This window comes from Solanum verrucosum, unplaced genomic scaffold (genome assembly GCF_900185275.1).
Source record: "Solanum verrucosum unplaced genomic scaffold, falcon-dt-bn FXZP01000108.1, whole genome shotgun sequence".
In the NCBI taxonomy this organism is placed as follows: domain Eukaryota; kingdom Viridiplantae; phylum Streptophyta; class Magnoliopsida; order Solanales; family Solanaceae; genus Solanum; species Solanum verrucosum.
In genome coordinates, this window is record NW_026020274.1 from 5,558,444 (window position 1) to 5,586,048 (window position 27,605).

The 27,605-nt window shown below is 36.7% G+C and overlaps 1 protein-coding gene across 7 annotated transcripts in view; it reads left to right on the plus strand.

Moving 5' to 3' along the window:
• The window catches only part of LOC125834094 (uncharacterized), a 68,294-nt gene that overhangs the window by 39,381 nt on the left and 1,308 nt on the right, over positions 1 to 27,605 (plus strand). The window contains exons 2-4 of one of the 7 annotated variants that reach the window (XM_049513276.1): positions 1,471 to 1,586; positions 1,714 to 1,739; positions 18,403 to 18,542. In XM_049513276.1, the coding sequence (XP_049369233.1) occupies positions 1,471 to 1,586; positions 1,714 to 1,739; positions 18,403 to 18,542 (282 nt within the window). Of the gene's footprint in view, positions 1 to 1,470; positions 1,587 to 1,713; positions 1,740 to 10,649; positions 10,733 to 11,295; positions 11,411 to 18,192; positions 18,250 to 18,376; positions 18,543 to 27,605 lie in introns of those variants that run through there. The other 6 variants (XM_049513272.1, XM_049513273.1, XM_049513271.1 and 3 more) reach the window with 6 other exon arrangements.

Sequence of the window (27,605 nt, forward strand, 5' to 3'; positions counted from 1 at the left end):
ATAAGAGTTGTGCATACCTTATGAAGAATTGTAAACAAAAATGACATTCTTTAAAAAGAGCAATCAATGATCTATCTTAACAATCCATCAAACCAAGAATCTCAGGGTCACCCCTCAGTTCTGTGTAGATCAACACTGTTTGCACTTAATTCTGACCTTTTTTCAGTTTGTTGCGTGGTGATTAAGACCTCATTCCGTCTAGGTTTTCCGATTCTGATAACTGTTTGCTTCCAAGATTCTGACTATTGCAGAATTTCCAGATTTGGGTAACATCTACTTTAGGTCGCTCGGTTCAGATGATTTTTCTTCTTAATTTCTAAGAGTAATTTTCTCAAGGGGTGTACCCAAACTAAAAAACGTCATAGGAAACCTACGGAGTAATAGTTTAGGTTGGTTGTTGTTTGGAAATTGAGTTTGATTATATGGAGAAAGTTGGTAAGCAGGAATTGTGTCCTTGTCTAGATAGGGACAGGTATCATGAGCTTGGTAGCGCATTGGAAGGATGTGTTCATGTGGATGAAAATTATAAAGCCTTGTTGTTATCTATAGAGAAAGGTAGATCTGCCTATGGTGGTTATAGGCATAACCCTAGTACTGATGTTGAAGCTGACCCGCTTTATATGAATTTTTTGGCTAAGACCAAGCTAGATGGAGCATCATATGTTTCTAAAGTTAATGATCTGAATGGATTGCATGTGTTCATCAAGTATGAGAAAGATAGGGAGTTGGAGATCCATGGAGTTGAAAAGGATCAGGATAATGTTAGGGAAAAATACAAATTGGGGGAGAGTTCAAAAGGTCTAAAGGCTAATGCGAGAGAGAATAGGAGTGTCTCCATTGTTGAGAAGCAGAAGATGAAAGTTGGTACTCTGTGTAAGAAGCGAGGGAATAAGGATAGGGAGTTGGAGATTCATGGAGGTGAAAATAGTCTGGACAATGTAAGGGCAAAATACGAATTGAGGAGTTCAAAAGCTCTAAAGACTAATGCCAGAAAGAGTAGGATGGAAGATGGGATTTTAAGTAAGAAGCGAGGAAACGAGGATACGGATTTAGATGATAGGAAGCACAGAGTTGATGTGAAGATTGTACCTGGTAAGGAGCAGCAGTTGAAAGATGGCATTTTGAGTAAGAGGCGAGGAAACGAGGATAGGAACTTAGATAACAGGATCATAGATTTGATGTGATGATTGTACATGGTAAGAGACAGAAGATGAATGATGGGGTTTTGAGTAAGAAGCGAGGAAACAAGGATAGAGATGTAGATAACTGGAAGCACATAATTGATGTGAACATTATACCTGGTAAGGAGCAGAAGATTCAGAATGATAGCAAATTCATGGATGCGGAAGTAAAAATTGAACCTAGAGATGATTCTGATTGTAAGTTATTCGAATCGTCCAAAAAATTGTGTATGAAGATATCATTGTCTCAAATCTTCATTTGGTAATAATTGTTGTTTTGTTTATGAAGCTCTTAAGGAGACAGAATCCCAAAGTGAAGTAGAAATCCTTGAGAATGTAGGTTCAGAGGTAGGCTGGGGCAGTAGCTCTAACCCCTTTGTACCTTCAGTGGAACATTGCCTGAATGTATGATTTCAATTCTTCTGCTACTTTCACTGGTTCTTTTGGTCCCTCTTTTATTTTATGTTACCTCTTAGTTTTCGTTCACCATGATAATTCTTGTAACCATTGGCTGCTAATTTTGTGTATCAAGCTGGATGCAACAATCATAGATTCTAGGTACAGGAAGGAGGTTTTGAATTTAATGAGGACGCCCTACAATGAAGAGGAGTATAAGAAGCTCTGGAAAGACATTAGGATGCGATTACCATCTAGCTCAAGAAATGGACGTGGGAAATCCCTTCTATCACTCCATAAAGGTAGGTTAATAGCCTGCAGTTTGTTTTCCAGCATCGTGGCATCTTCATTTTGAATGTTTCTCTTATGTCTTGAATTTTTCTCCGGCCATACCTTGATTTCAAATCTATGTTATCACTTTTAAGATAGTATCCAATTCCATAGGATTCCTCCTCTCTCATTTAGACACCTTAATAATAGTTTCTTGCCTTGGTTCTTTCGCCAAAAAAATGAACTGAACTTGCTAGTAAAATCTTTACCATCTGATTGATAAAAAGTTTCGACTTTTTTCAATCTCACTTTCATGTAGCTCGTAGTAGTTCTCCTTCTGTTTTCTCTACACTTTTATTGTTTTATTTCCGCTAGGCGTGGAAGAGTAGAGTGTTTTTAGTCTATTAAAAAGGAAAACATTCAGATCTTTCTTTTTAGAAGTTCCCATTGATCATTGCTGTACCTTTTCAACTGACTCAACATTTTGTATGAACAAGGCATGACCAACTATGTTGCTTGGACTCTTCAAAAATGTCATCGGGTGTATGTAGTGCATTTTTGGAGGATCCGACAAGGGTGCGGCAAATTTTTTGGAGAGTCCAAGCAACTTAGATGACCAATGTAGCTTTTGATACAATATAATGTTCACTCAGAGAGAAGTGCCAGTGGAAACAATAGTCATGTAAGGCAAGTGACCTCATAAAAAAGAAGAAGTCATGTAAGGCAAGTGGACAAGTAGTGACTACAAGAAAGGGAACAAAGGAAACATTTCTAGGAAGGAATAACTGCTTTTGAAGTCTGAAAGCCACACCGAGAAACAAAAGACTAACCGCCTACAATTTGTTTTCCAGAATCGTGACATCTCCTTGCATGACTAACCGCCTACAGTTTGTTTTCCAGAATCGTGACATATCCTTGCATTTTGAATGCTTCTCTTGTGTTCTGATTTTTTCTCAGGCCATTCCTTGGTTCAAATTTATGTAGTCACTTCTAAGATAGTATCCAATTCCATATAATTCCTGCACTCTCATCTAGAAAATTTAAGAATAGTTTCCTGCCTTGCTTTTAACCAAAAGTTGAACTGAACTTGATAGCAAATCTTTATGTAGTCACTTTTAAGATAGTATCTAATTCCATAGAGTTCCTGCACTCTCATTTTTATGTGGCTCGTAGTATGTTCTCCTTTTGTTTTCTCTCTCACTTTAATGATATTACTTTTATTGTGTGTAAGAGTAGTGTGTTTTTTTAAGTTAGTCAGAAAAGGAAACATTTAAATCTTTCTCTTAAAAGTTCACATAGATCAATGTATCCCTTTTTAATTTGATTAATATTTTTTATATGAACGAGGCATGACCAATGTTCTCCTTTTGTTTCCTCTCTCACTTTTATGATATTACTTTCACTGTGTGTAAGAGTAGTGTTTTTTTTTTAGTTAGTGAGAAAAAGGAACATTTAGATCTTTCTTTTAAAAGTTTACATAGATCAATGTATCCCTTTTTAAAACGAAAAAGAAATTTGCTAGATGGAAGGCACAATACCTATCCCTAGGGGGTAGATTGATCCTCATAAACTCTGTTCTGGACTCTTTGCCAACCTATGTGATGTCCTTGTTTCCATTCCCAGCTAAGGTGGTGAAAAAACTAGACAAGCTTAGAAGGAACTTCCTATGGAAAAGCAATAAGGACTGAAAGGGTTATAACTTAGTCAACTGGAAGAATGTACTTCTTAGCAAAGAAAGAGGGGTTTTAGGGATCAGAAATTTGAGGCTACAAAATGAAAGCCTTTTGATGAAATGGCTGTGGAGATACACTGAGGAAGATGCAGCTCTCTGGAAGGAGGTTATAGTAGCAAAATATGGAGAACTAAACCCCTGGTGTACAAAAATCACCTCTGAACCATATGGGTGTGGGGTATGGAGGACAATCAGGAACCTATGGTCACAAATGGAAGGAAATATGTATATTAAGGTGGGTAATGGAAACAAAAATAAATTTTGGAAAGATGGCTGGATAGACCTTACCTCTCTTAGAGAACCTTTTCCAGATTTGTTTCTAATCTGTGAGAACCCTGATGCTAGAGTGAGTGATTGTTGGACAGAACAGGGATGGGACATATCTTTAAGAAGACTACTTAATGATTGGGAGGTGGAGAGGGTGGCAGCGCTACTGGGAAAACTAGCTGGAATGATTATAACTGCAACAGCAACAGCCAATATCCTGTGGAAACATAGTAAGGATGGAGTCTTCTCAGTCAACAATGCTTACAAAAAGGACTACAGGGGATGACAGGGGCCCCAAAATATAATTGGAATTACTTTTGGAAGATTGACATTCCTACAAAAGTAAAGTGTTTCACCTGGTTAGTGATAAAGAGAGCATGTTTAACTGAAGAAGTTCTACAAAAGAAAGGCAGACAGCTGGTCCCTGGGTTTTTTTTGTGCAACTTGACAGGGGAAACAAATAACCATCTCTTCCTGCATTGTAAGTTTAAATTTACTGATCAAATTCGGAACTTGTTTCTCAACATCACAAGCATGAACTGGACAATGCCAGAACATACATCAGATCTGTTGAGCTGCTGGATTAGGAGGGGAGGCAATAAGCTCTTGGTGTTGGATTTAGAGATCAAGAGGAAAATGAAGAAGAGGTTTGTGGATGACCAGCCAAGGATCAAATGGGGTTGCTTGTCTATGGCCAGTTCCCAGGAAATGAGGGAGAAGTTGGTGGCGGACGGGTGGGGGGTTGGGGTGTAGTGGAGATGCAAATAGTATGTGAGATAGGCTCGCTAGATGCATTAGGGATTTGGCTGCATATGTGGCTCTAATCCCTAAAAAAATGTGTGTTCTTCTTGAGGGATTTCGGACCTAGAAGTCTCATTAGTGGAATTTACAAAATCATTGCCAAAGTGCTAGCGGAAAGAATGAAACAAGTGATAAGTAAATTGGTGAACAAGCATTAGATGGTATTCCTAAAAGGCAGGCAGATTATGAATGCTTTAATAACAACAGAATGTGTGGATACCAGAATGAGAGGTGAGGAAGTAGGCATCATGTGCAAACTTGTCTTGGAAAAAACTATGATCATGTAAACTAGGGATTCCTTTAAGAGTATCTCAAGGCAGATGGGGTTTGGGGACAAATGGCTTAAATGAATAGATTTTTGCATTAAAACTATGGAGGGTGGAGGTGGGGGGGTTCACTCTGAAAAGGGCTTGAGACATGGAGATCCCCAATCTCCTTTCCTATTCATTTTAGGCTTCATTTGTTCTCGTTAAGATTTAAACTTCTGAATATGATTGCACATTTGAATGATTAAGATGTTTCTGGATCTGAACACCGTTTAATTAGGATTGTTTGTTTTTCAGCATCTGAACTTACATTATTTATATGTACATAATAAATATACAATCCAAGTAAAAATTAATTAAATATTAAAAAAGAATTAATAAAATAAAATTATTATTTGATTTTAAGAAAATAAAACACTTACACTTACTAGTGATGGTAGAGATAGTTTGTAGTGGTGGTGGTGAACTTGTGATAGTAATAGTTGTTGTTAGTGGCTAGTAATGATGGTGATGATAGTTATGGCTCTACAGGTGGTTGGTGTTATGGTGACTATCATAATGGTGACAATTGGTAGTGGCGTTGGTGGTTATAATGATGAAGTTGGTTGATGTTAGTAGTTGACAGTGTTGATGCTGATTGCTGAAGAATGTGTGGTGGTTGGTGATGTGTTTGTGTTAGTTGAAGGCGGTGCTAGTTATGATGGTGGAAGTGACTGATAGTAGAGATTGACCACAGTAATGGTAGTGGTTGATAGTATGGTGGAGGAGGTGGCAGCGGTGGTGGTGGTGAGCAAAAAATAAATGGTGGTAGTTGGTGGCGAATCTAGTTCTGATGGCGAAGTTTGTTGGTAGTAGGTATTGACTATAGTGAGTGGTAGCTACTACAGAGACGAGAGTGGTGGCGGCAATGGATATAATTATAATGATGGAGAAGGTAAGTGTGGTAGCAACTTACAATAGAGGTTAGCAACAATGGTGGTTGTGATGATAGAGATGGTTGGTGGTAGATGACAATGATGAAAGTGGTGATTGTGATGACAAAGGTGGTTAGTGGTGGTGGCTGGTAATTGTGGATAGAGTGATGGTGAATATTATCCACACAAGAATACCTCTTAATGATATTAAGACTTTGTTCTAGATCTTAATGATTAAGACTTATTCAGACCAATGAAGTGCTTAAATCTTAATATGAAAACAAATGCACTTAATGATCTAATGTCTGAACCATTCAGGCCTCCATTAAGTGCAAACAAATGAGGCTTAAGTACTTATACATTAATGAAAACAAATGTAATTAATGGTCTGATGTCTGAACCATTCAGACTCAAACCTCCATTAGGGGCAAACAAATGAGGCCTTAGCCATGGAAGGAATGAACAACATGTTGAGGGTAGCTACTCAAAATAGATGGACCAGGAGATTTAAAGTCAGCAACATAACAGACCCCGGGTATGGAGATTTGTTAGCCTGTGTATACTGATGACACTATGATTTTTTGTGAAACCAAGGTGGAACTGATAAGATACATCAGGGAAATACTTGTGATACTGGAGGTAGTATCTGCACCAATCGTCAACTGGAAAAAGAGCAGTCTTTTCCCCGTCAAGGAGGAAGCGTAGATGCAAAATCTTGCAAATATTCTCGGCTGCAGCATAGAGAAACTGCCTACGACCTATTTGGGCATGCCATTGGGTAGTAAACAATAGATTATAGACATAAAGAATAGCTAATATGGGATGGGATAATCCAGAGATCAGAAAAGAAGTTAACCATTTGGAAGTCACGGTATCTTTCACTTGAAGGCAGACACATTGATAAATGCTGTATTAGATTCCCTCCCAACCTATGTCGTGTCCTTCTTCCCTCAACCTGCGAAGGTTCGGAAGAAACTGGATAGGCTGAGAAGAAGAATTCCTATGGTTTGGCAACAAGGAAGGGAAGGGGTCTTATTTTATGAATTGGAGAACAGTCAAACTTCCAAAATCACTAGAGGGACTACGATTGAGGAACCTTAAGATTCAAAATGAATGCCTCTTGATGAAATGGTTATGGAGATACATGAAGGAAGATCAAGCTTTGTGGAAAGAAGTTATACAATGCAAGTATGGCCAAGACACTGAATGGTGCTCCAATGAAGCCACAATACCTCTCAATTTGGAGACCAATTAGATCTCTTTGGAACAAACTTGTCGTGAACATGAAGCTCAAAGTAGGCAATGGACAATAATATTTTTCAGGAAGGATGTCTAGATAGGACAAGAGACCCTTATGCAGACTTTTCCTGGTCTGTTCTCCTTTTGTAGGAACCTTGATATCACTATAGTAGAAAGTTGGTCCAATGGGTGGGATATTTCCCTTAGGAGGAATTTGAATGATTGGGAATAAGTAGAGTGGCAAAACTACTACAAGTGCTCAATGACTTCAAAGGGTAGATACAATCAACTAGAGACACACTGAGGATGGAAGGTTCTCTATAAACAAACTGTATAAGAAGGAAGTGGGACTGCATTAAGGGCCTAGATTGACTAAATGAAGACAGGTTTGGACAAGTCAGGCACCAGCCAAGGTCAAATGTTTTATATGGTTGGTGGCTAAAATAGCATGTCTCACACAAGAAGTACTGAAGAAGAAGGGACGACAAATTGTTTCTAAATGTTTTATCTGCAATAGACAGATGAGACCGACAACGACCTGTTTCTACATTGCAGAGTCACAACCCAACTTTGGTCCCTGTTTTTGAAACTCACAGATAGCAACTGGACTATGCGAGAACACACTGCTGACTTACTTAGTTGTTGGATCAGGAGAGGGAGGGTGGGGAAGCAAAAGGCAGAAAAAATGGTGGAGAATGATCTCAGCTCGCATTTGGCGGACAATATGGAAAGAGAGGAATGGAAGATGTTTTGAGAATAACATAAATTCCGTCCAGAAGGTCAAAGAGAAATGTATTGTCTCCTTTTATTTTTGGTGTAAAGAGTAATGTATAGAAGAAGCAGAACAATTAGTATATTTGCTAGTTTCACTGTAATAATCTTTGTATTTTACTCTCTGTTAGCAAACATTGGAGGTCTCCACATATCCTTAATGCTAAGGAATACATACATTACCAATTTCAAAAAGAAAAAAAATTGGGGGAGGTGATTAGACAAGACTTGATATCGCTTTAGCTTGTTGAGGACATGACTATAGATAAGAAGGTGTGGAGGTGGAGGATTAGAGTCGAAGATTAGTAGGTAGCCAAATGTTATCGCGCTTTATGTGGGAGATTAGGGGGCTAGCCCCCTCTGTCCTCTTCTCACTATTGGTAGTATTATTTAGTAATTGTGTAGTTTCTTATTCTTCTATGATACTATTTATTTCTTCATTTCCTTTGTATCTTGTTATTTGGTGGTTATATTTTTCTTGTAATCATGCTTCGATAACATTTCTTTTAAACTGAGGGTTTATCAGAAACAACCTCTCTACCCCACAAAGGTAGAAGTAAGATCTAGTAATCCTTCCCTCCCCAAACGGTATATTGTTGTTGTTGTTGTTTGTTGTCCATGATCTAGGCAAGAAAATCTTGGACTTTAGAGGTCCAATATGTACTCTTATATAGCATCATTGGTCTTACAACTATTTAATAACATTTGCTTCACTTTAATAAGTATCTTTCTATCACATAACACTCCCATATTCTTCCATTTTGATCATCCTATTTTCATTTCATTCATCAATGGTGCTGGTGTTGCATGAACCTGATCGACCCAAAAGGCATGGCCAAGATGAGCACGATCATTATAAAAATTCGGTATCCAGTGAACTTAGTAGTTTGCTTGGATTATTAAAGTGGTAAAAGTTCCACTCATGGATAGAGACATGGAAATGCGATAGGCTTGTTGTCTTGCTTTTTCATCCTCGGGGAATTGAACTCCCTTAGGAAAAAATAAAGAGTGAAAGATGGCTTCTTTCACCTTAAAATCACTCTGTAATAGGTTGGTGTAAGAAGAGAACTGGAATTTTCTCACTCAATTGGCTGTCTAGGCACCAGGAGTAGTGTGTCTTTCTGTTTGGACAGTTGCATAGGAACTATGTTGAGAACTTAAAAAACAAAGAAAAACACAAATTAGCAGGTCTTTATGCGAAACAGGGTGGTAATCATATCAATCATATACATAGATTGTAATGCATCTGGTGGAATATGTTTTGCCCATAATCAGTGATTGTTAGAAATTATTTGAGATTTTTTACTACAAAGGATTTCTGGAGGAAGAGGAGGAAATTAAGACATGGGAAATAGCTCATTTGACGCTAATGTGAACTATAAAAAACAAAAAGGCGCTTAAGGGACTTGAAAATCTTTTCAACAGAGTGCAACACCTCCTTATTTTCTGTATACTTTTGGAGAGCACGTGATATTTTAGGAAGTATTGATGCAGGATGCTATTTTAAGGGAATAATGTTTCTATATAAGACTATGTTGTATGAGGCGGAGTGTTGGCCAGTTAAAAACTCATCCTCAAAATATGAGAGTGGTGGAAATAAGGATATTAAGGTGCATGTGTGTACATACTAGGAGAGATAAAATTAAGAATGAAGATATCCAGTACAAGGTGGGAGTGAACTCTATGGTGGACAAGATGAGGGAAGCAAGACTCAAATGGTTCGGGCATGTGAAGTGGAGGTATGCAGAGGCCCCAATGAGTAAGTGTGGGAGTTTGGCCGTGATGGGTTTTAGGAGAGGTAGTGGTAGTGGTAGGCCTGTTTGGGATTAGACAAGACATGGCTTAGCTCCAGCTTTCCGAGTACATGGCCTTAGATTGGTGGTTATGGAGGTCACAGATTAGGTTACAAGGTTAGTAGGTAGTTAAGCGTTGTTTCATTTCCAGACGGGATAGGCTTGGTGGTAGTTTGATGTATTGTAGCTGTTTCCCGTTCATACCAATAGTGTCATCTTTCTCGTAAGTTGCATGTCTTATGATTTTTATTTCGCGGTACCGTGCTTCAATTATCAAATTAGTTGGTTATTATTATCGGTCCTATTTTTTGAATGCTATGTTATGCTTTCTCTATTATTTTTTATGTCCTGTTTCTGTTTTTATTTAACTACTCTAATGTGTGTTACTTGAGCCGAGAGTCTTTCGAGAACAACATCTCTACCACCACGAGGTAGGGGTAAGGTATGTATACATTGTGCCCTCCCCAAACCATGCTAATGGGACTACACTGAGCTTGTTGTTGTGTTTGCTGTGTTTGTTGTTGTTGTAGTCTTCTATGTGAAAAATTTTCTAATCATATTAATAAATTATGATCCTCACTATAAAGGTGGAAAATCTACTTGAGAAGGTAAGAAGTTGGGAATATAGACACTTGTTTGTAAATCCTATTGATCAAGGAAGGCAATAAAAATTTAATTAAGAGTTCATCCATAATTAAGAGCTGTGGATGTAGCGGGATTGCACATAAGAGATGCATAATTTAATTGGGGTGTTTTCTCAAGTTTTGTGTTCCTTAAACAACAAGAATAGGGTTCCCAATTAGCTTCCAGTAGTTTATGTTACAGAAGAGAAAAAGTTACCATTTGATTGCTTGTCTACTTGAATTTTTTTGGAATATCAAACCCTCTAGTCGCGACTACCATATTGGCTGTTGATGTTCTTATTTCTGCTATTTTCTGTACCACTTTGTATCCAATCAGTGATGTGATCGCCATATCAACAACAAATTATTAATACATTTTCATTGTCAAAAATGCAGGTGTCAATCAGGAAATCAAAAGGGCCGGTCCTGACAAAGATAAAAAGTTGAACATCATGCGTGGATTTTTCTTTTGGTTAGAGGTGAAGGCTATTTCCCTACCATATATTGACTTCAATGAATGTTCCATTCTTTTCTGTGTTTAACATGCTCCTTGCAGTGACCATGCATGTGAATCTCCTCTCACTCATTCCAGAATGAAAACCACAGTATGAAATACCCTTTTCCCACCAATCCACTTGCTTATCTTCAGATTCCTCGAACCAATGGTTGCTATTGTCCTATCAGTCATTTGCCTCTAAATTATGAAAGTACTGCATTTTGACCTCAAAAAAACATGAAACACTACTTTGGCTTGCTCAAATGTACTTTTCTGACTCCAAATTTTCAAGGATCAGCAAGGATAACAGATCTTTAGTCTACATCCATGTATCTTATTGTCAAAATTCTGATGTATGAGCCAATGGAATTTCAGTAGTTACAAAGATTGACCAATGGAATGAGAACAAACCGAGGGATAATCAATGCCTTTCATCTCAAATTAAAGCATGAAAATTTTTCATTTACTGTTATCTTTCTCATTATTGCTTGTTCTGCTGAAGCTAGTGGCTTATACTAAAAGTATATTTTGTTTCAATATCTCCAGCATCTAACTCAGCAAGATGCATTCCAGCCTTGGGAGGATGCAGAATGTCTCCAGACGAAGCCTGGATCTTCCTAGAAACTGTTACTTTTTCCCATTTCCCAATGTCAATGTGTGCCATAAAAACAAGAAATGGAAGAAAACCAACAACAATTATTGTGCCTTAGTCTCGCAGAAGTCGGGGTCGGCTATATGAATCCTTATTGAGGATATTTCCTTATTTAACCTCAACTCATGTTGGTAGAAGAAACCCAAAGGTTAATATTTCAATTACTGGTCGATAACATTTGTGTTGTGCATGATCCATTTGGGAAAAGTTTTCAAGACAGACAGAGAAGGTGAAAGTTTCTTATACATTGTATTGGAATTCTCCGGTATACAGAAGTTTTCTTATGTAGTGCTCTATGTCTGAAGTCTGAACCTATTAGACGAAGCGTGTACTCTGTCAATGGAGCTCCCTGGTCATGGTGAAATATTGGAGTTAGCATCTCTACATCTAATCTATTTGGTACAAGAGTGATTACATAAAAACATTTTAGTTTTAGAATTAACTTGCCTCAGTTACTACTAATGATGTAAAATAGGTAACATAATTAACTTTGTATTGAAAGAGAAGTTTTCATTACCTCATAATGATCAACAAATACTGGCCTTGGCTTCTTTAACAGTGGTAACAACTCTTAGGGTGTGTTTGGTATGAAGGATAACATTTTTCTTCAGACCAAACACACCCTTAATTGCAAACATTTTCATGGAGGACACTATTATGAAATCGTGAGCAAAATTTAAAGCCTAGAGTGCAATTTGAAATATGATTTTGTATATATTATGAAACAAAATGCCCGCTATATTTGATAAATGAAGAATAATTTTATTGCTTGGGAAAAAAAAAATCTTTTTTTTTATTAAAATAAAAATACTCAATAGAAATAAGTACAAGCAAGGGGGGCTAGGCCTTACCTTGTCAATCTTAATGAGGCAACGAACCTCTACTAATTAACAAACATGAAAAAAATAAGAGCTAGAGAGAACTAGGTATTCTATGATCATCATAGAATTTGTAATATACTCTATGATGATATTACAAAATGAGAATACTTGAAAAATGCACAAATATAAAATCCAAGAAGAAAGTTGAGTTATTAACCTCAAACTTACTTTTACAAATGCGTGAATTAAAAATGATAAATAGCCCATCTAGAGTAACCTGAAGTATTTTCAACTAGTCTGCTTCTTCAAATCTGTCCAACAAAACTTGATAGTTCATCACTTCTTCTTGGATGTATTGGATCTTGTTGAAGCTATTGACACTGTCTTATGGTTCTGCTTTGTCAGTCGCATCGGTAGGTGCCTTGAAACAAATTCTCCTATCACTTTACCATTCCAACCATCCCAACTGTGCTGCCTTCCATGTGTCTTCTTTTTATTTTTGTTGCTTCCACTTCTTTGATGCCGAGGTGAGATATCCCCATCCCTAGCCACTTTATCAAAGCATATGTCCAACATATTTTCTTCCTCATCAAAAGAATCATCGCCCAAATCACTTTCATAACCCCTAGTTGGACTAAATTCTCATGCTAAGGCCTCTTGTTCCTTCTTCTTTGCAATTATACTTTTAGGTACAAATTCCAAAGCTTGTGGACTTAATTTTCTATTCAAAAGCGGAGGTGAAACATGCTCTTCTTCATCGTAAACGAAATCAGCCCATCTAGGAGTACTCATCTCCCTTTGCTTTTCTTTCGAGACCTCATGAGCTGAGGTGTTCGATGTGACCATGGGTGACTTGATCGCTGAATTGGGTTTGAGCAACATGGCGGCCTCACTTTCTTGAATAATATCAAAATCGGCTCGAACCAAAGTTTGCTCATTCATGGGATTAGAATCAACTAACTCTAATTCTTTCTCCACCTCGAGTGCTTCAAACGGATTTGTACAAACAATGTCCTTCGGTTCATTAGATTGCACTACTAGATTAGTAGTTAGCTGATGCTTATTTTCAAGACGTGGAGATTTACTTCAACTTACCGAGGAACCAATACACATAGAAATTGATTTTTTTATGCAATTGTGTTCCAATTCCCAGTTGCATTCTCATCACGACCTGAAATTTCAACTTGCAAATCGACAGGTTCCAAAGGTTGCAAATCACCACATTTTGATCCTTTAAATTTTTTATGTCCATCAATTGCCAAATTCTCAAGTTGCACAGTAGATTTTGGCGTCTGTATAGCATCGTGAAGTTTCTCAGGAGTATGCTTATCACCTTGCCTCATACTTGAATTTTCAGCAGCAACTTCCTTCTCTTTTCTCTAGTTAATTTTTTGCGCAAATTGTGCATCGTTGGATTGATTTGTATCCACAACGAGTTGCTCTTCAACTTCAATACGATCAGCTGAATTACAGCTTTGTTGATTGGGAGAAGTATTCTTTTTCCGTGAAAACTCATCAGTTTGAGGAATTAAGGATAACATTCGATTCCCAGAAGAGTAGTCGTCTAACACTGCTTTGCCCAAAAGCTGGCCAGAATTTTGGCACACCAAATTTTGATCTTGAACACCACTCTTTTCAGCCCCTATCTGTAAATCTTTAATTGTTCCTTCATCATCCTTTTCACCAACTTCCAACCTATTTGAATCAGCTTTTTTAGCATTGAGATGAACACGAAGATCACCTCGAAATTTTTCTCCTTCAATATGGTTTTCTATGCCCCTGATGTTTACATAATAATATGGTAAATAATCGTACCTGATTTTTTGCCATACGTTTGTAATCTCGTCGGTGGCTAAATTTTTTATTTGAACTCTAATTCTTTTTGGAAGCGTCCTTAACAGATCCACCTCGACTTTTACCCTTGCAGTACTAGGTCGTGTTTTATCATTGGTCGCTCGATCCACATCAAGAGGCTGTCCAACTGCTTGAAGCCATCGAAAACAGTGCATTACGAGCAAAATATTGACATGGTAAACTTGGGAAGGAAATTCATGTCATTGCAATGGGTTTCTTCCCTAGGACTAAAAGGAGTCCACTTTTGGATTCTGAACGGTATAACATTACCGGCAAACTTAATCGACCTACTAGTTTTTGAAAAGATTGCACTATAATCTTCCTAGCTTCAAAGTGAACCGCAACAGCACGTGTCGACTTTCTAATAACCCAATGTTACATTCATCCTTAAATCCTAATTGTTGAGGCAATATTTTCCGTAAATCTGGAAGTTCAGGCCTTCCATGTGAGAATTTGGCTATGAGAGCGAATTTTAGATTCTCCTCCGTGATAAACGTTTCAAGGTCTTTGGAGTCAAAAACCACTGTGGGTTCTCCATGTAAAAGACTGACTGGTTTAAGAAATTTCTCGTAGATTGTTGATTTCCACTGATTGACGAAGCATATGTACGACCTGTATTAGGTTTGACGTTTGTCTCTCCCACAACCATAGGCTGGGGAGAGGGTGAAGCAGCCATGGCTGCTATTCACGCCATATTTCGATTGAGAGAGAGAAGAGAACTTCTGGGTTTAGGGTTCTCGTTCTCATTGTTTGGGAAATTTAAATCTAATTTTATACCAATTAATGTATAAAATATTCAAGCTGAAACCTCAATTTTAAGTTTGTAATTATCTAGATAGTAACAAGTGAAAAAAATAAAAGTTAAAAAAAAGTAGTCAACACCTAAAAAAAATTGTGAGCAATCAAATATAAATATTTTAAACACATTTCCATCAATTGTCGTAAACTTTTTTAATCAAAATGTCAATAAATTTTAACTTCTACTCATATATCTTGAGTTGTATACAAAATCTGCAATAGTGTATTATAATTTATATCATGTTGTATATACATGTTTAAGAAAGAATCAAGTGAAATGTATGAATATCATACGATAACTATAATTCTATATTAAAAGAAAAAATTCATTATTAGAAAGCTTCCATTAACATGTTCTTATTTTTCGCCCATGAAAAAATATAATAAGCTTCTAACGCTTCTTCGTTTTCTTAAATGTCTTTTTTAATGTATATTTTATTATTTTCACATTAAATTTTGATATGATATATGAGTAAGTGGATAGAGTTTATGCTTCTTTTATTTTTCATGTTAATTAATTTGTGATGATTGAAAATTGATTTATACATATGTGATATTCGTAGATTTACATGTAATTTAATCATGCTGTAGAATCTATATTATCTCATCATATCATCTATTATTTACCTTCAAGAGAAACAAAACTTTTTTTCTCTATTTTTTAATCTTCACTTTTAATTTTGACACAAATATGTGTATCACAGGAATAACATTTATATAGAAAGTCAATGAATTAACAAATAATATTTTTTTCAAAAAATAATCAAATATTACATGATTTGATATTTACATGCAACACACGTCATCGAAGAACTACTATACATATTACATATTAGCATGAGACTTTGTTCATTATATATTTTTTCCATTTAAATTGTTTATACTATAATTAAGAAGCTAGAAAATAGTCTTGTTTCCTTTTTAACTATTTAATAAGTGTGAGTGTCTTACACAATCAAAAGGTAATTATAGAATTTGTCATTTCATTTTTCTAACACTTTTCTAAAACAATCTATCGATTGTACACCACGTGAATCTGCCATTTGAACGATAGATATCATTATCATCCTTTTAGGATCCATTCTTCTGCAATTAAAAATCAATTTTTAATATTGTTTGTACAATTTAATGTTCACAAGTTTGTTGTTGTATAAGCGTGAGACTTTTTTAATTTTATATATATATATATAAAATAAAAAAAAATCGTTTGTATTGTAATTAAGAAGGTAGAAAATGGTCACTTTTTAAAAAAAATATTTAGTAAGTGCGGTTATCTTGGACGATCAAAGGTAATTCAGAAATTTTTTATCTCATTTTTCTAACGCTTTTCTTCTAAAACAGTTTATCAGTTATACACCACATGAGTTTGCCTTTTGAGCGATAGATGTTATTATCATCTTTTTAGATTCTCTTCTTTTGTAATAAAAGTTTAGTTATTAATTCCGTTAATACAATTCAAATGTTCAAAAGTTTGAAACGACAACACGTCAATACGAACTAAACATTCAATTTTTACTCACCAAAATTAACTAATTAATAATGTTAAAATTCTTTCTCATTTTCATGAGAATAGTGAAGGTTAGACACTCCAAAACATAAATAAATTCAATATATTATTAATTTAATTGAACGCATTGTTATTCTCGAGGTAACCTCTTAATCCGCATGAAGTATTAAACTATCAAAGGCTGCATTTTACACTCTTCTTCGATTTTTGCTGCTTCTCTGATTACTTCAATTTCAGCGACTTTTGTTCTTAATTCCGAAGTGTGAGTGATTTTATCGTGTCTAAGCTTAATCGGAAACCTAGGGACTGTAGGGAGTAATGGTTTGGGTCATTTCTTTAGTGGAAATTTGAGTTTTTGATTGTATGGAGAAAGTTGATAAGAAGGAATTGTGTCCTTGTCAAGATAAGGAAAGGTATCATGAGCTTGGTAGTGCATTGGAAGGATGTGTTCATTTCAATGAAGATTATAAAATGTTGTTGTTATATATAGAGCAGGGTAGAATTTCCTATGGTGGTTATAACCCTAGGCCTACTTGTACTGATGTTGAAGATGGGATTTTAAGTAAGAAGCGAGGAAATGAGGATAGGGATTTAGACAATAGGAAACAAAGAATTGATATGGAGATTGTACCTGGTAAGGAGCAGAAGATAAAAGAGGGGATTTTGAGTATGAAGCAACGAAACGAGGATAGGGATTTAGACAGTAGGAAGCAAAGAATTGATATGGAGATTGTACCTGGTAAGGAGCAGAAGATAAAAGATGGGATTTTGAGTAAGAAGCAACGAAACGAGGATAGGGATTTAGACAGTAAGAAGCAAAGAATTGATATGGAGATTGTACCTGGTAAGGAGCAGAAGATAAAAGATGGGATTTTGAGTAAGAAGCAACGAAACGAGGATAGGGATTTAGACAATAGGAAGCAAAGAATTGATATGGAGATTGTACCTGGTAAGGAGCAGAAGATAAAAGATGGGATTTTGAGTATGAAGCAACGAAACGAGGATAGGGATTTAGACAGTAGGAAGCAAAGAATTGATATGGAGATTGTACCTGGTAAGGAGCAGAAGATAAAAGATGGGATTTTGAGTAAGAAGCAACGAAACGAGGATAGGGATTTAGACAATAGGAAGCAAAGAATTGATATGGAGATTGTACCTGGTAAGGAGCAGAAGATAAAAGATGGGATTTTGAGTAAGAAGCAACGAAACGAGGATAGGGATTTAGACAGTAAGAAGCAAAGAATTGATATGGAGATTGTACCTGGTAAGGAGCAGAAGATAAAAGATGGGATTTTGAGTAAGAAGCAACGAAACGAGGATAGGGATTTAGACAATAGGAAGCAAAGAATTGATATGGAGATTGTACCTGGTAACGAGCAGACAATGAAAGATGGGATCTTGAGTAACAGGCGAGGAAACGAAGATAGGAGCTTAGATAATAGGAATCATAGAATTGATGTGAATATTTTACCTGGTAAGGAGCAGACAATGAAAGATGGGACTTTGACTAAGAGGCGAGGAAACGAAGATAGGGGATTAGATAACAGGAATCATAGAATTGATGTGAATATTATACCTGGTATGGAGCAGAGGATTCAGAATGATAGCAAATTCATGGATGCGGAAGTAAAAATTGAACCTCAAGAAGATTGTGATTGTAAGTTATTTGATTCGTGCAAAAAAAAAATTGTGTATCAAGATATCATTGTCTTAAATCTTCATTTGGTAATAGTTGTTGTTTTGTTTATGAAGCTATTAAGGAGGCAGAATCCGAAAGTGAAGTAGAAATCCTTGAGAATGTAGGTACAGAGGTAGGTTGGGGCAGTAGCTCTAACCCCTTTGTACCTTCAGTGGAACGTTGCCTGAATGTATGATTTCAATTCTTCTGCTACTTTCACTAGTTCTTTTGGTCCCTCTTTTATTTTATGTTACCTCTTAGTTTTGGTTCACCGTGATAATTCTTGTAACCATTGACTGCTAATTTTGTGTATCAAGCTGGATGCGACAATTATAGATTCTAGGTACAGGAAGGAGGTTTTGAATTTATTGATGACGCCCTACAATGGAGAGGAGTATAAGAAGCTCTGGAAAGACATTAGGATGCGATTACCATCTAGCTCAAGAAATGGACGTGGGAAATCCCTTCTATCACTCCATAAAGGTAGGTTAATTGCCTGCGGTTTGTTTTCCAGCATCGTGGCATCTTTTCTCATTTTGAATGTTTCTCTTGTGTTTTGAATTGTTCTCAGGCCATACCTTGATTTCAAATCTATGTTGTCACTTTTAAGATAGTATCCAGTTCCATAGGATTCCTGCTCTCTCATTTAGACAACTTAATTATAGTTTCTTGTCTTGTTCTTTCGCCAAAAAATGAACTGAACTTGCTAGCAAATCTTTACCGATCTGATTGATAAAAAGTTTGACTTTTTTTTATCTCACCTTCATGTAGCTCGTAGTAGAGTATGTTCTTTTCTTTTTTTTTGGTTGAATTTTGACTCGAAGTCCTTGTTATTTATTTAAAACAGCCTGAAATGGTCCATCTAAAAAACAGGAAACAACCTGGTCGGCCCAAAAGTGACCAGACCAGGTGAATAAAAACATGACCCTTCATAATAGGGTTTCCTAATTGCATTCTCAGCTTCTCCCTTATAGAGTATGTTCTCCTTTTGTTTTCTTTACACTTTTATTGTTTTATTTTCACTAAGTGTGGAAGAGTAGAGTGTTTTTAGTCAATTAAAAAGGGAAACATTCAGATATTTTTGTTTTTAAAAGTTCCCATCGATCATTGTTGTACCTTTTCAATTGGCTCAACATTTTGTATGAACAAGGCATGATCAATGTAACTTTTGATACAATATAATGTTTACTCACAAAGAAGTGCCAGTGGAAACAATAGTCATGTAAGGCAAGTGACCTCATCAAAAAGAAGAAGTCATGTATGGCAAGTGGATAAGTTGTGACTCCAAGAAAGGGAACAAAGAAAACATTCCTAGAAAGGAATAACTGCTTTAGAAGTCTGAAAGCCACGCCGAGAAACAAAAGACTTAACTTGCCAAATATGTTGAAGGTCATCGACTCATCAATTATCAAAACAGTGTCTCATTCAAATCAATGTTGTCAAAGGCTCATTTAAGGCGCACTTAAATTGCCTAAAGCACATAAAGCTCATGGAGGATGATTCTCCTCACTTAGCTGCGCTTCAGTGTAGGCAACCCATTATTTGCATCGATTACTTATGACCTGTTACATCCACATATTCGGTACTGTGAGAAATATAGGAGTACTGTGAGAAATATAGGAAAGGAATATTATTGAATTGTGTTGTTGTGTCTACATTATTACATTGAGATCCTATTTATAGACACTAGAATACAATCCTTTATCAAGTAGGATACTAGTTACTATTCCTATTCCTATTCCTATTCTAAATAGGATTGAATAAATCTATTCTTATTCTAATAGGATTGTGTAAACCTATTCCTATTCTAATAGGAATGTATAAACCTATTCCTATTCTAACACTCCCCCTCAAGCTAGTGCATACAATTCATGTACCTAGCTTGTTACATATGTAATTAATACGAGGACCAATGAGGGGATTGGTGAGATATCTGCAAGTTGATCAGCCGACTTCACAAAATTGACAGTCAATCTCAATGTGCTTGTCTTCTCATTAAATACTGGATTTGATGCATAATGTCAGTCAATCTCAATGTGCTTAATCTTCTCATGAAATACTGAAAATTTGATGCATAATGCCGATAAAACACAGAGTGATAAAATTACAGTGTTGAACTTCCCAAACCAAACTTGCAAAGACCGTTTCAGACCATAGAGTGAGTCACATAATCGACATACAAGGCTACTCAACTCCCCTTGAGCAACAAAGTGCTCAAAATCTAGTATAAAGTATATGGATCATGTTGGAATCAATAGATGAGTCGATATTAAACAAGTCACCGAAAAACTAGCTGAAACATGCTCATATGTCGGAGTATTAGATTTGATAGCTAAAAGTGGTCACAATCTAAGAAATAAAATTATATGGGTAGGGTCGGAATGATGTCACGATCCAACTAGAAAATATAAATTATAAAGGATAGTTCGAATTGATGGAACAACCCCTATTGAAAAAGAGAAATAATATGGGTAGGGTCGGAATGATGGCACGACCCTATTGAAAAAGAAAAATTATACGGGTAGGGTTGGAATGATGGCACAGCCCTACGCAAATCAGATTTGAGAAGTCACCGAAAAGACGAATGGAACTATGCCAATCAAATCTGAGGAGTCAATGAAAAGACACATGATGCTATGCAACTCAGATATGAGAAAATAGTTCGAAAAAATCCACGGTACTACACAAATTAAATATGAAAAGTAGTCTGGAGAGATGCACGATGCTACGCAATCAGATATGCAAAAAAAAATTGTAGCCACCGGAAGGATGGCACGGTGCTACACAAATTATATATGAAAAAGTAGTCACTGGAATAATGGCACAGTGCTACACAAACCAAATATGAAAAGTAGTCACCGGAAAGATCGCACGGTGCTACAAAAATTAAATATGAAAAAGTAGTCACCAGAATGATGGCACGGTGCTACACAAATCAAATATGAAAAAGTAGTCACCGGAATGATGGCACAGTGCTACACAAATTAGATATAAGAAAGTAGTCACCGGAATGATGGCACGGTGCTACACAAATTAGATATGAGAAAATAATCACATGAAAGGTACACGGTGACCCAACTTTTGCTAACATAATCATTGGCCAGACGGGCAGCATATATGGGTAATAGCCACCCGCTGGCAGCGGAAGCTCTTTGATTTTCTACCAAGATCGTAGAGGCTCTGATACCATGTGAGAAATATAGGAAAAAAATATTATTGAATTGTGTTGTTGTGTCTACATTATTACATTGAGATCCTATTTATAGACACTAGAATACAATCCTTTATCAAGTTGGATACTATTTACTATTCATATTCCTATTCTAAATAAGATTGTATAAACCTTTTCCTATTCTAACAGATACCAATTTAGCATTACTAAATTGACATCCTAGATCCAAGCTACATACTTTTTTATGCAGAGGGATTTCACAGTATAGATATATGAGATAAATTATAATTTAGATTGGGTGTTTGGCTTGTAGGGGCATTTGGGCATTTAAAATCTACTTGTTTTCAATGGCCTTTTAAGTGACTCGATTAAGTTTTCTAGTGCGCTTTTGGAGTTATAGTATGCTATGGAAGAGAAGGAACCCCGTTTGCAGATTCTATTTGTTTCACTTGGCTTCTTGGTTTAAGTGATAGCAAAGAAAAAGGAAATAAGTGTTGTGTATACCTTACGAAGAATTGTAGACAAAAATGACATTCTTTAAAAAGAACAATCAATGATAACAGTCCATCATACCAGGAATCTCATGAGTGCTCTAGAAATGTAGAAAAAAGAAAAAGGTCTCCTGAAGTTGTGTACACGAACTAGTTGTCTTTTACATATGTGCTCTCATCATTCCTATAAAAAAAAAAGATATATGCTTTCACGATGTTTGATATGAAAGCATGTTTTGGAAACTCTAAAGGTGCTTGCTACTCTATGACCAGAAAACGACAAAAAAGATGTTGTAATTAGGTATTGATTTCCTTCCCTTTTAAGACATTAAAACTTAGCTATATAAACCCAATAGCTTGAGGGAATAATGAAGCCGAGTTTTCTCTTATTTTCTCTTCCGTTTCACATGGTGTCGGATCTTGGTTAAGGCCACCGACATTGGAAGAGAAATTCTGGACACGTTTTTCCCCCAGCTATTTTTCTTGGCTGTCTGAACAGATCTATAATTTCGGAGGTGTTGTGATCAAACCAACACCACCACGAGACTCGGACCACCACCGTGAGTAAACCCCAATCAGCTCTGCCACCAGCGGCCAGCCCATGCTCTCCCACGTGCCGTTCAGAGCTGTCAGATTCTAGCTACTGTTGTCTCACTCGCCAGTGCGTAAGCTATCTTTCAATCAGTTTGCCGGCGAGATTCTTTTTCCAGCAGGGTCACCCTTCAATTCTGAGTAGATCGACACTGGTTGCAGTGAGTAAGACCTCATTCCGTCTAGGTTGTCCAGATTCTGGCAACTGTTTGCTTCCAGAATCTGACGATTGCAGAATTTCCAGATTCGGGTAAGATCTACATTAGGTCACTCGGTTCAGATTTTTTTACTTCTTCATTCCTAATATAGTAATTTTCTCAAGGGGTGTGCCCAAACTAAAAAATGTCATAGGAAACCTAGGGAGTAATAGTTTAGGTTGGTTGTTTATTGGAAATTGAGTTTGATTATATGGAGAAAGTTGGTAAGCAAGAATTGTGTCCTTGTCAGCATAGGGACAAGTATCATGAGCTTGGTAGTGCATTGGAAGGATGTGTTCATTGGATGAAGATTATAAAATCTTCTTGTTATTTATAGAGAAGGTTATATTTGCCTATGATGGTTATAGGCATAACCCTAGGTGTACTTATACTGATGTTGAAACTGACCCGCTTTATATGAAGATTATAAAATCTTGAGTTACATAAAATCCCATCTTCAACATCAGTACAAGTAGGCCTAGGGTTATGCATATAACCACCATAGGCAAGTCTACCCATCTCTATAAATAACAAGATTTTATTGTCTTCGTGGACATGAAAACATCCTTCCAATGCACTACCAAGCTGATGATACCTGTCCTTATCTTTACAAGGACACAATTCCTTCATACCAACTTTCTCCATATAATCAAAAACTCAAATTTCCACCAAACAACTAACCTAAACTATTACTCCCTACACGATAAATCTTAATGTGAACAAATGCATTTTATTGTCTAATGCCTGAACCATTCAGACCTCCACTAAGTGCAAACAAGTGAGGCTTAAGTACTTATATATTATTGAAAATAAATGCAATTCATGGTCTAACGTCTGAACCATTCAGATTGAAACCTCCAATAAGTGCAAACAAATGAGGCCTTAGTCATGGAAGTAATGAACAACATGTTGAGGGTAGCTACTCCAAATAGATGGACTTTGAAGTCAGCAACAGAACAGGCCTGAGTATGGAGATTTGTTAGCCTTTGTATGCTGATGACTCTGTGATTTTTTGGTAAGCCAAAGAGGAACAGATAAGATATATCAGGGTAATACTTGTGATACTAGAGGCAGTATCTGGGCTAAGGGTCAACTGGAAGAAAGCAGTCTTTTCCCCCATCAAGGAGGTAGCACAGATGCAAAATTTTGCAGTATTCTAGGCTGCAGCATAGAGAGACTGCCTACGACCTATTCGGGCATGCCATTGGGTAGTAAACATAAAGAATTGCTAATATGGGATGGGATAATCCAGACATCAGAAAAGAAGTTAGCCATCTGGAAGTCACAATCTCTTTCACTTTAGGGCAGACACATTGATAAATGCATTATTAGATTCCCTCCGAACCTATGTCATGTCCTTCCCTCAACCTGCAAAGGTTCCGAAGAAACTGGATAGGCTGAGAAGAGAATTCCTATGGTTTGGCACCAAGAAAGGGAAGGGGTCTTATTTAGTGAATTGGCGAACAGTCCAACTTCAAAAATCACTAGGGGGACTACGATTGAGGAACCTGAAGATTCAAAATGAATGCCTCTTGATGAAATGGCTATGGAGATACATGAAGGAAGATCAAGCTTTGTGGAAAGAAGTTATACAATGCAAGTATGGCCAAGACACTGAATGGTGCTCCAATGAAGCCACAATACCTCTCAATTTGGAGACCAATTAGATCTCTTTGGAACAAACTTGTCGTGACATGAAGCTCAAAGTAGGCAATGGACAGTAATATTTTTCAGGAAGGATGTCTAGATAGGACAAGAGACCCTTATGCAGACTTTTCCTGGTCTGTTCTCCTTTTGTAGGAACCTTGATATCACTATAGTAGAAAGTTGGTCCAATGGGTGGGATATTTCCCTTAGGAGGAATTTGAATGATTGGGAATAAGTAGAGTGGCAAAACTACTACAAGTGCTCAATGACTTCAAAGGGTAGATACAATCAACTAGAGACACACTGAGGATGGAAGGTTCTCTATAAACAAACTGTATAAAAAGGAAGTGGGACTGCATTAAGGGACTAGATTGACTAAATGAAGACAGGTTTGGACAAGTCAGGCACCAGCCAAGGTCAAATGTTTTATATGGTTGGTGGCTAAAATAGCATGTCTCACACAAGAAGTACTGAAGAAGAAGGGACGACAAATTGTTTCTAAATGTTTTATCTGCAATAGACAGATGAGACCGACAACGACCTGTTTCTACATTGCAGAATCACAACCCAACTTTGGTCCCTGTTTTTGAAACTCACAGATAGCAACTGGACTATGCGAGAACACACTGCTGACTTACTTAGTTGTTGGATCAGGAGAGGGAGGGTGGGGAAGCAAAAGGCAGAAAAAATGGTGGAGAATGATCTCAGCTCGCATTTGGCGGACAATATGGAAAGAGAGGAATGGAAGATGTTTTGAGAATAACATAAATTCCATCCAGAAGGTCAAAGAGAAATGTATTGTCTCCTTTTATTTTTGGTGTAAAGAGTAATGTATAGAAGAAGCAGAACAATTAGTAGATTTGCTAGTTTCACTGTAATAATCTTTGTATTTTACTCTCTGTTAACAAACATTGGAGGTCTCCACATATCCTTAATGCTAAGGAATACATACATTACCAATTTCAAAAAGAAAAAAAATTGGGGGAGGTGATTAGACAAGACTTGATATTGCTTTAGCTTGTTGAGGACATGACTATAGATAAGAAGGTGTGGAGGTGGAGGATTAGAGTCGAAGATTAGTAGGTAGCCAAATGTTATCGCGCTTTATGTGGGAGATTAGGGGGCTAGCCCCCTCTGTCTTCTTCTCACTATTGGTAGTATTATTTAGTAATTGTGTAGTTTCTTATTCTTCTATGATACTATTTATTTCTTCATTTCCTTTGTATCTTGTTATTTGGTGGTTATATTTTTCTTGTAATCATGCTTCGATAACATTTCTTTTAAACTGAGGGTTTATCAGAAACAACCTCTCTACCCCACAAAGGTAGAAGTAAGATCTAGTACATCCTTCCCTCCCCAAACGGTATATTGTTGTTGTTGTTGTTTGTGGTCCATGATCTAGGCAAGAAAATCTTGGACTTTAGAGGTCCAATATGTACTCTTATATAGCATCATTGGTCTTACAACTATTTAATAGCATTTGCTTCACTTTGGTAAGTATCTTTCTATCACATAACACTCCCATATTCTTCCATTTTGATCATCCTATTTTCATTTCATTCATCAATGGTGCTGGTGTTGCATGAACCTGATCGACCAAAAGGCATGGCCAAGATGAGCACGACCATCATAAAAATTAGGTATCCAGTGAACTTAGTAGTTTGCTTGTATTATTAAAGCGGTAAAAGTTCCACTCATGGATAGAGACATGGAAATGCGAAAGGCTTGTAGTCTTGCTTTTTCATCCTCGGGTAATTGAACTCCCTTAGGAAAAAATAAACAGTGAAAGATGGCTTCACCTTAAAATCATTCTCTAATAGGTTGGGTAAGAAGAGAACTAGAATTTTCTCACTCAATTGGCTGTCTAGGCACCTGGAGAGTGTGCCTTTCTGTTTAGACAGTTGCATAGGAACTATGTTGAGAACTTGAAAAATAAAGAAAAATACAAATTAGCAAGTCTTTACGCGAAACAGGGTGGTGATCATATCAATCATATACATAGATTGTAATGCATCTGGTGGAATATGTTTGGCCCATAATCAGTGATTGTTAGAAATTATTTGAGATTTTTTACTACAATGGATTTCTGGAGGAAGAGGAGGAAATTAAGACATGGGAAATAGCTCATTTGACGCTAATGTGAACTATAAAAAACAAAAAGGCGCTTAAGGGACTTGAAAATCTTTTCAACAGAGTGCAACACCTCCTTATTTTCTGTATACTTTTGGAGAGCACGTGATATTTTAGGAAGTATTGAGGCAGGATGCTATTTTAAGGGAATAATGTTTCTATATAAGACTATGTTGTATGAGGCGGAGTGTTGGCCAGTTAAGAACTCATCCTCAAAATATGAGAGTGGTGGAAATAAGGATATTAAGGTGCATGTGTGTACATACTAGGAGAGATAAAATTAAGAATGAAGATATCCAGTACAAGGTGGGAGTGAACTCTATGGTGGACAAGATGAGGGAAGCAAGACTCATATGGTTCGGGCATGTGAAGTGGAGGTATGCAGAGGCCCCAATGAGTAAGTGTGAGAGGTTGGCTGTGATGGGTTTTAGGAGAGGTAGTGGTAGTGGTAGGCCTGTTTGGGATTAGACAAGACATGGCTCAGCTCCAGCTTTCTGAGTACATGACCTTATATAGTTGGTTATGGAGGTCACAGATTAGGTTAGAAGGTTAGTAGATTAGGTTAGAAGGTTAGTAGGTAGTTAAGCGTTGTCTCATTTCCAGACAGGATAGGCTTGGTGGTAGTTTGATGTATTGTACCTGTTTTCCGTTCATACCAATAGTGTCATCTTTCTCTTAAGTTGCATGTCTTATGATTTTTGTTACTCGGTATTTACCGTGCTTCAATTAACAAATTAGTTGGTTATTGTTATCGCTCCTATTTTTTGAATGCTATGTTATGCTTTCTCTATTATTTTTTATGTCCTCTTTATGTTTTCCTTTAACTATTCTGATGTGTGTTACTTGAGCCGAGAGTCTTTCGAGAACAACCTCTCTACCCCCACGGGGTAGGGGTAAGGTCTGTATACATTGTACCCTCCCCAAACGATGCTAATGGGACTACACTTAGCTTGTTGTTGTGTTTGTTGTTGTTGTGTTTGTTGTTGTTGTTGTCTTCTATGTGAAAATTTATCTTACTGTATTAATAAGTTATAATCCTCACTATAAAGGTGGAAAATCTACTTGAGAAGGTAAGAAGTTTGGAATAGAGACACTGTTTTGTAAATTCTATTGATCAAGGAAGGCAGTAAAAATTTAATTAAGAGTTCATCCATAATTAAGAGCTGTGGATGTAGCGGGATTGCACATAAGAGATGCATAATTAGGGTTTGCTTTTATGTAATTCAGGTTGGTTTCTATAGAATCTTAGAATAGTTTTAAGCTTTTTTAAGCTGCTTTGTTTAGCATTTGTGTTATGTTACAGGCCTTTCAATTTAAT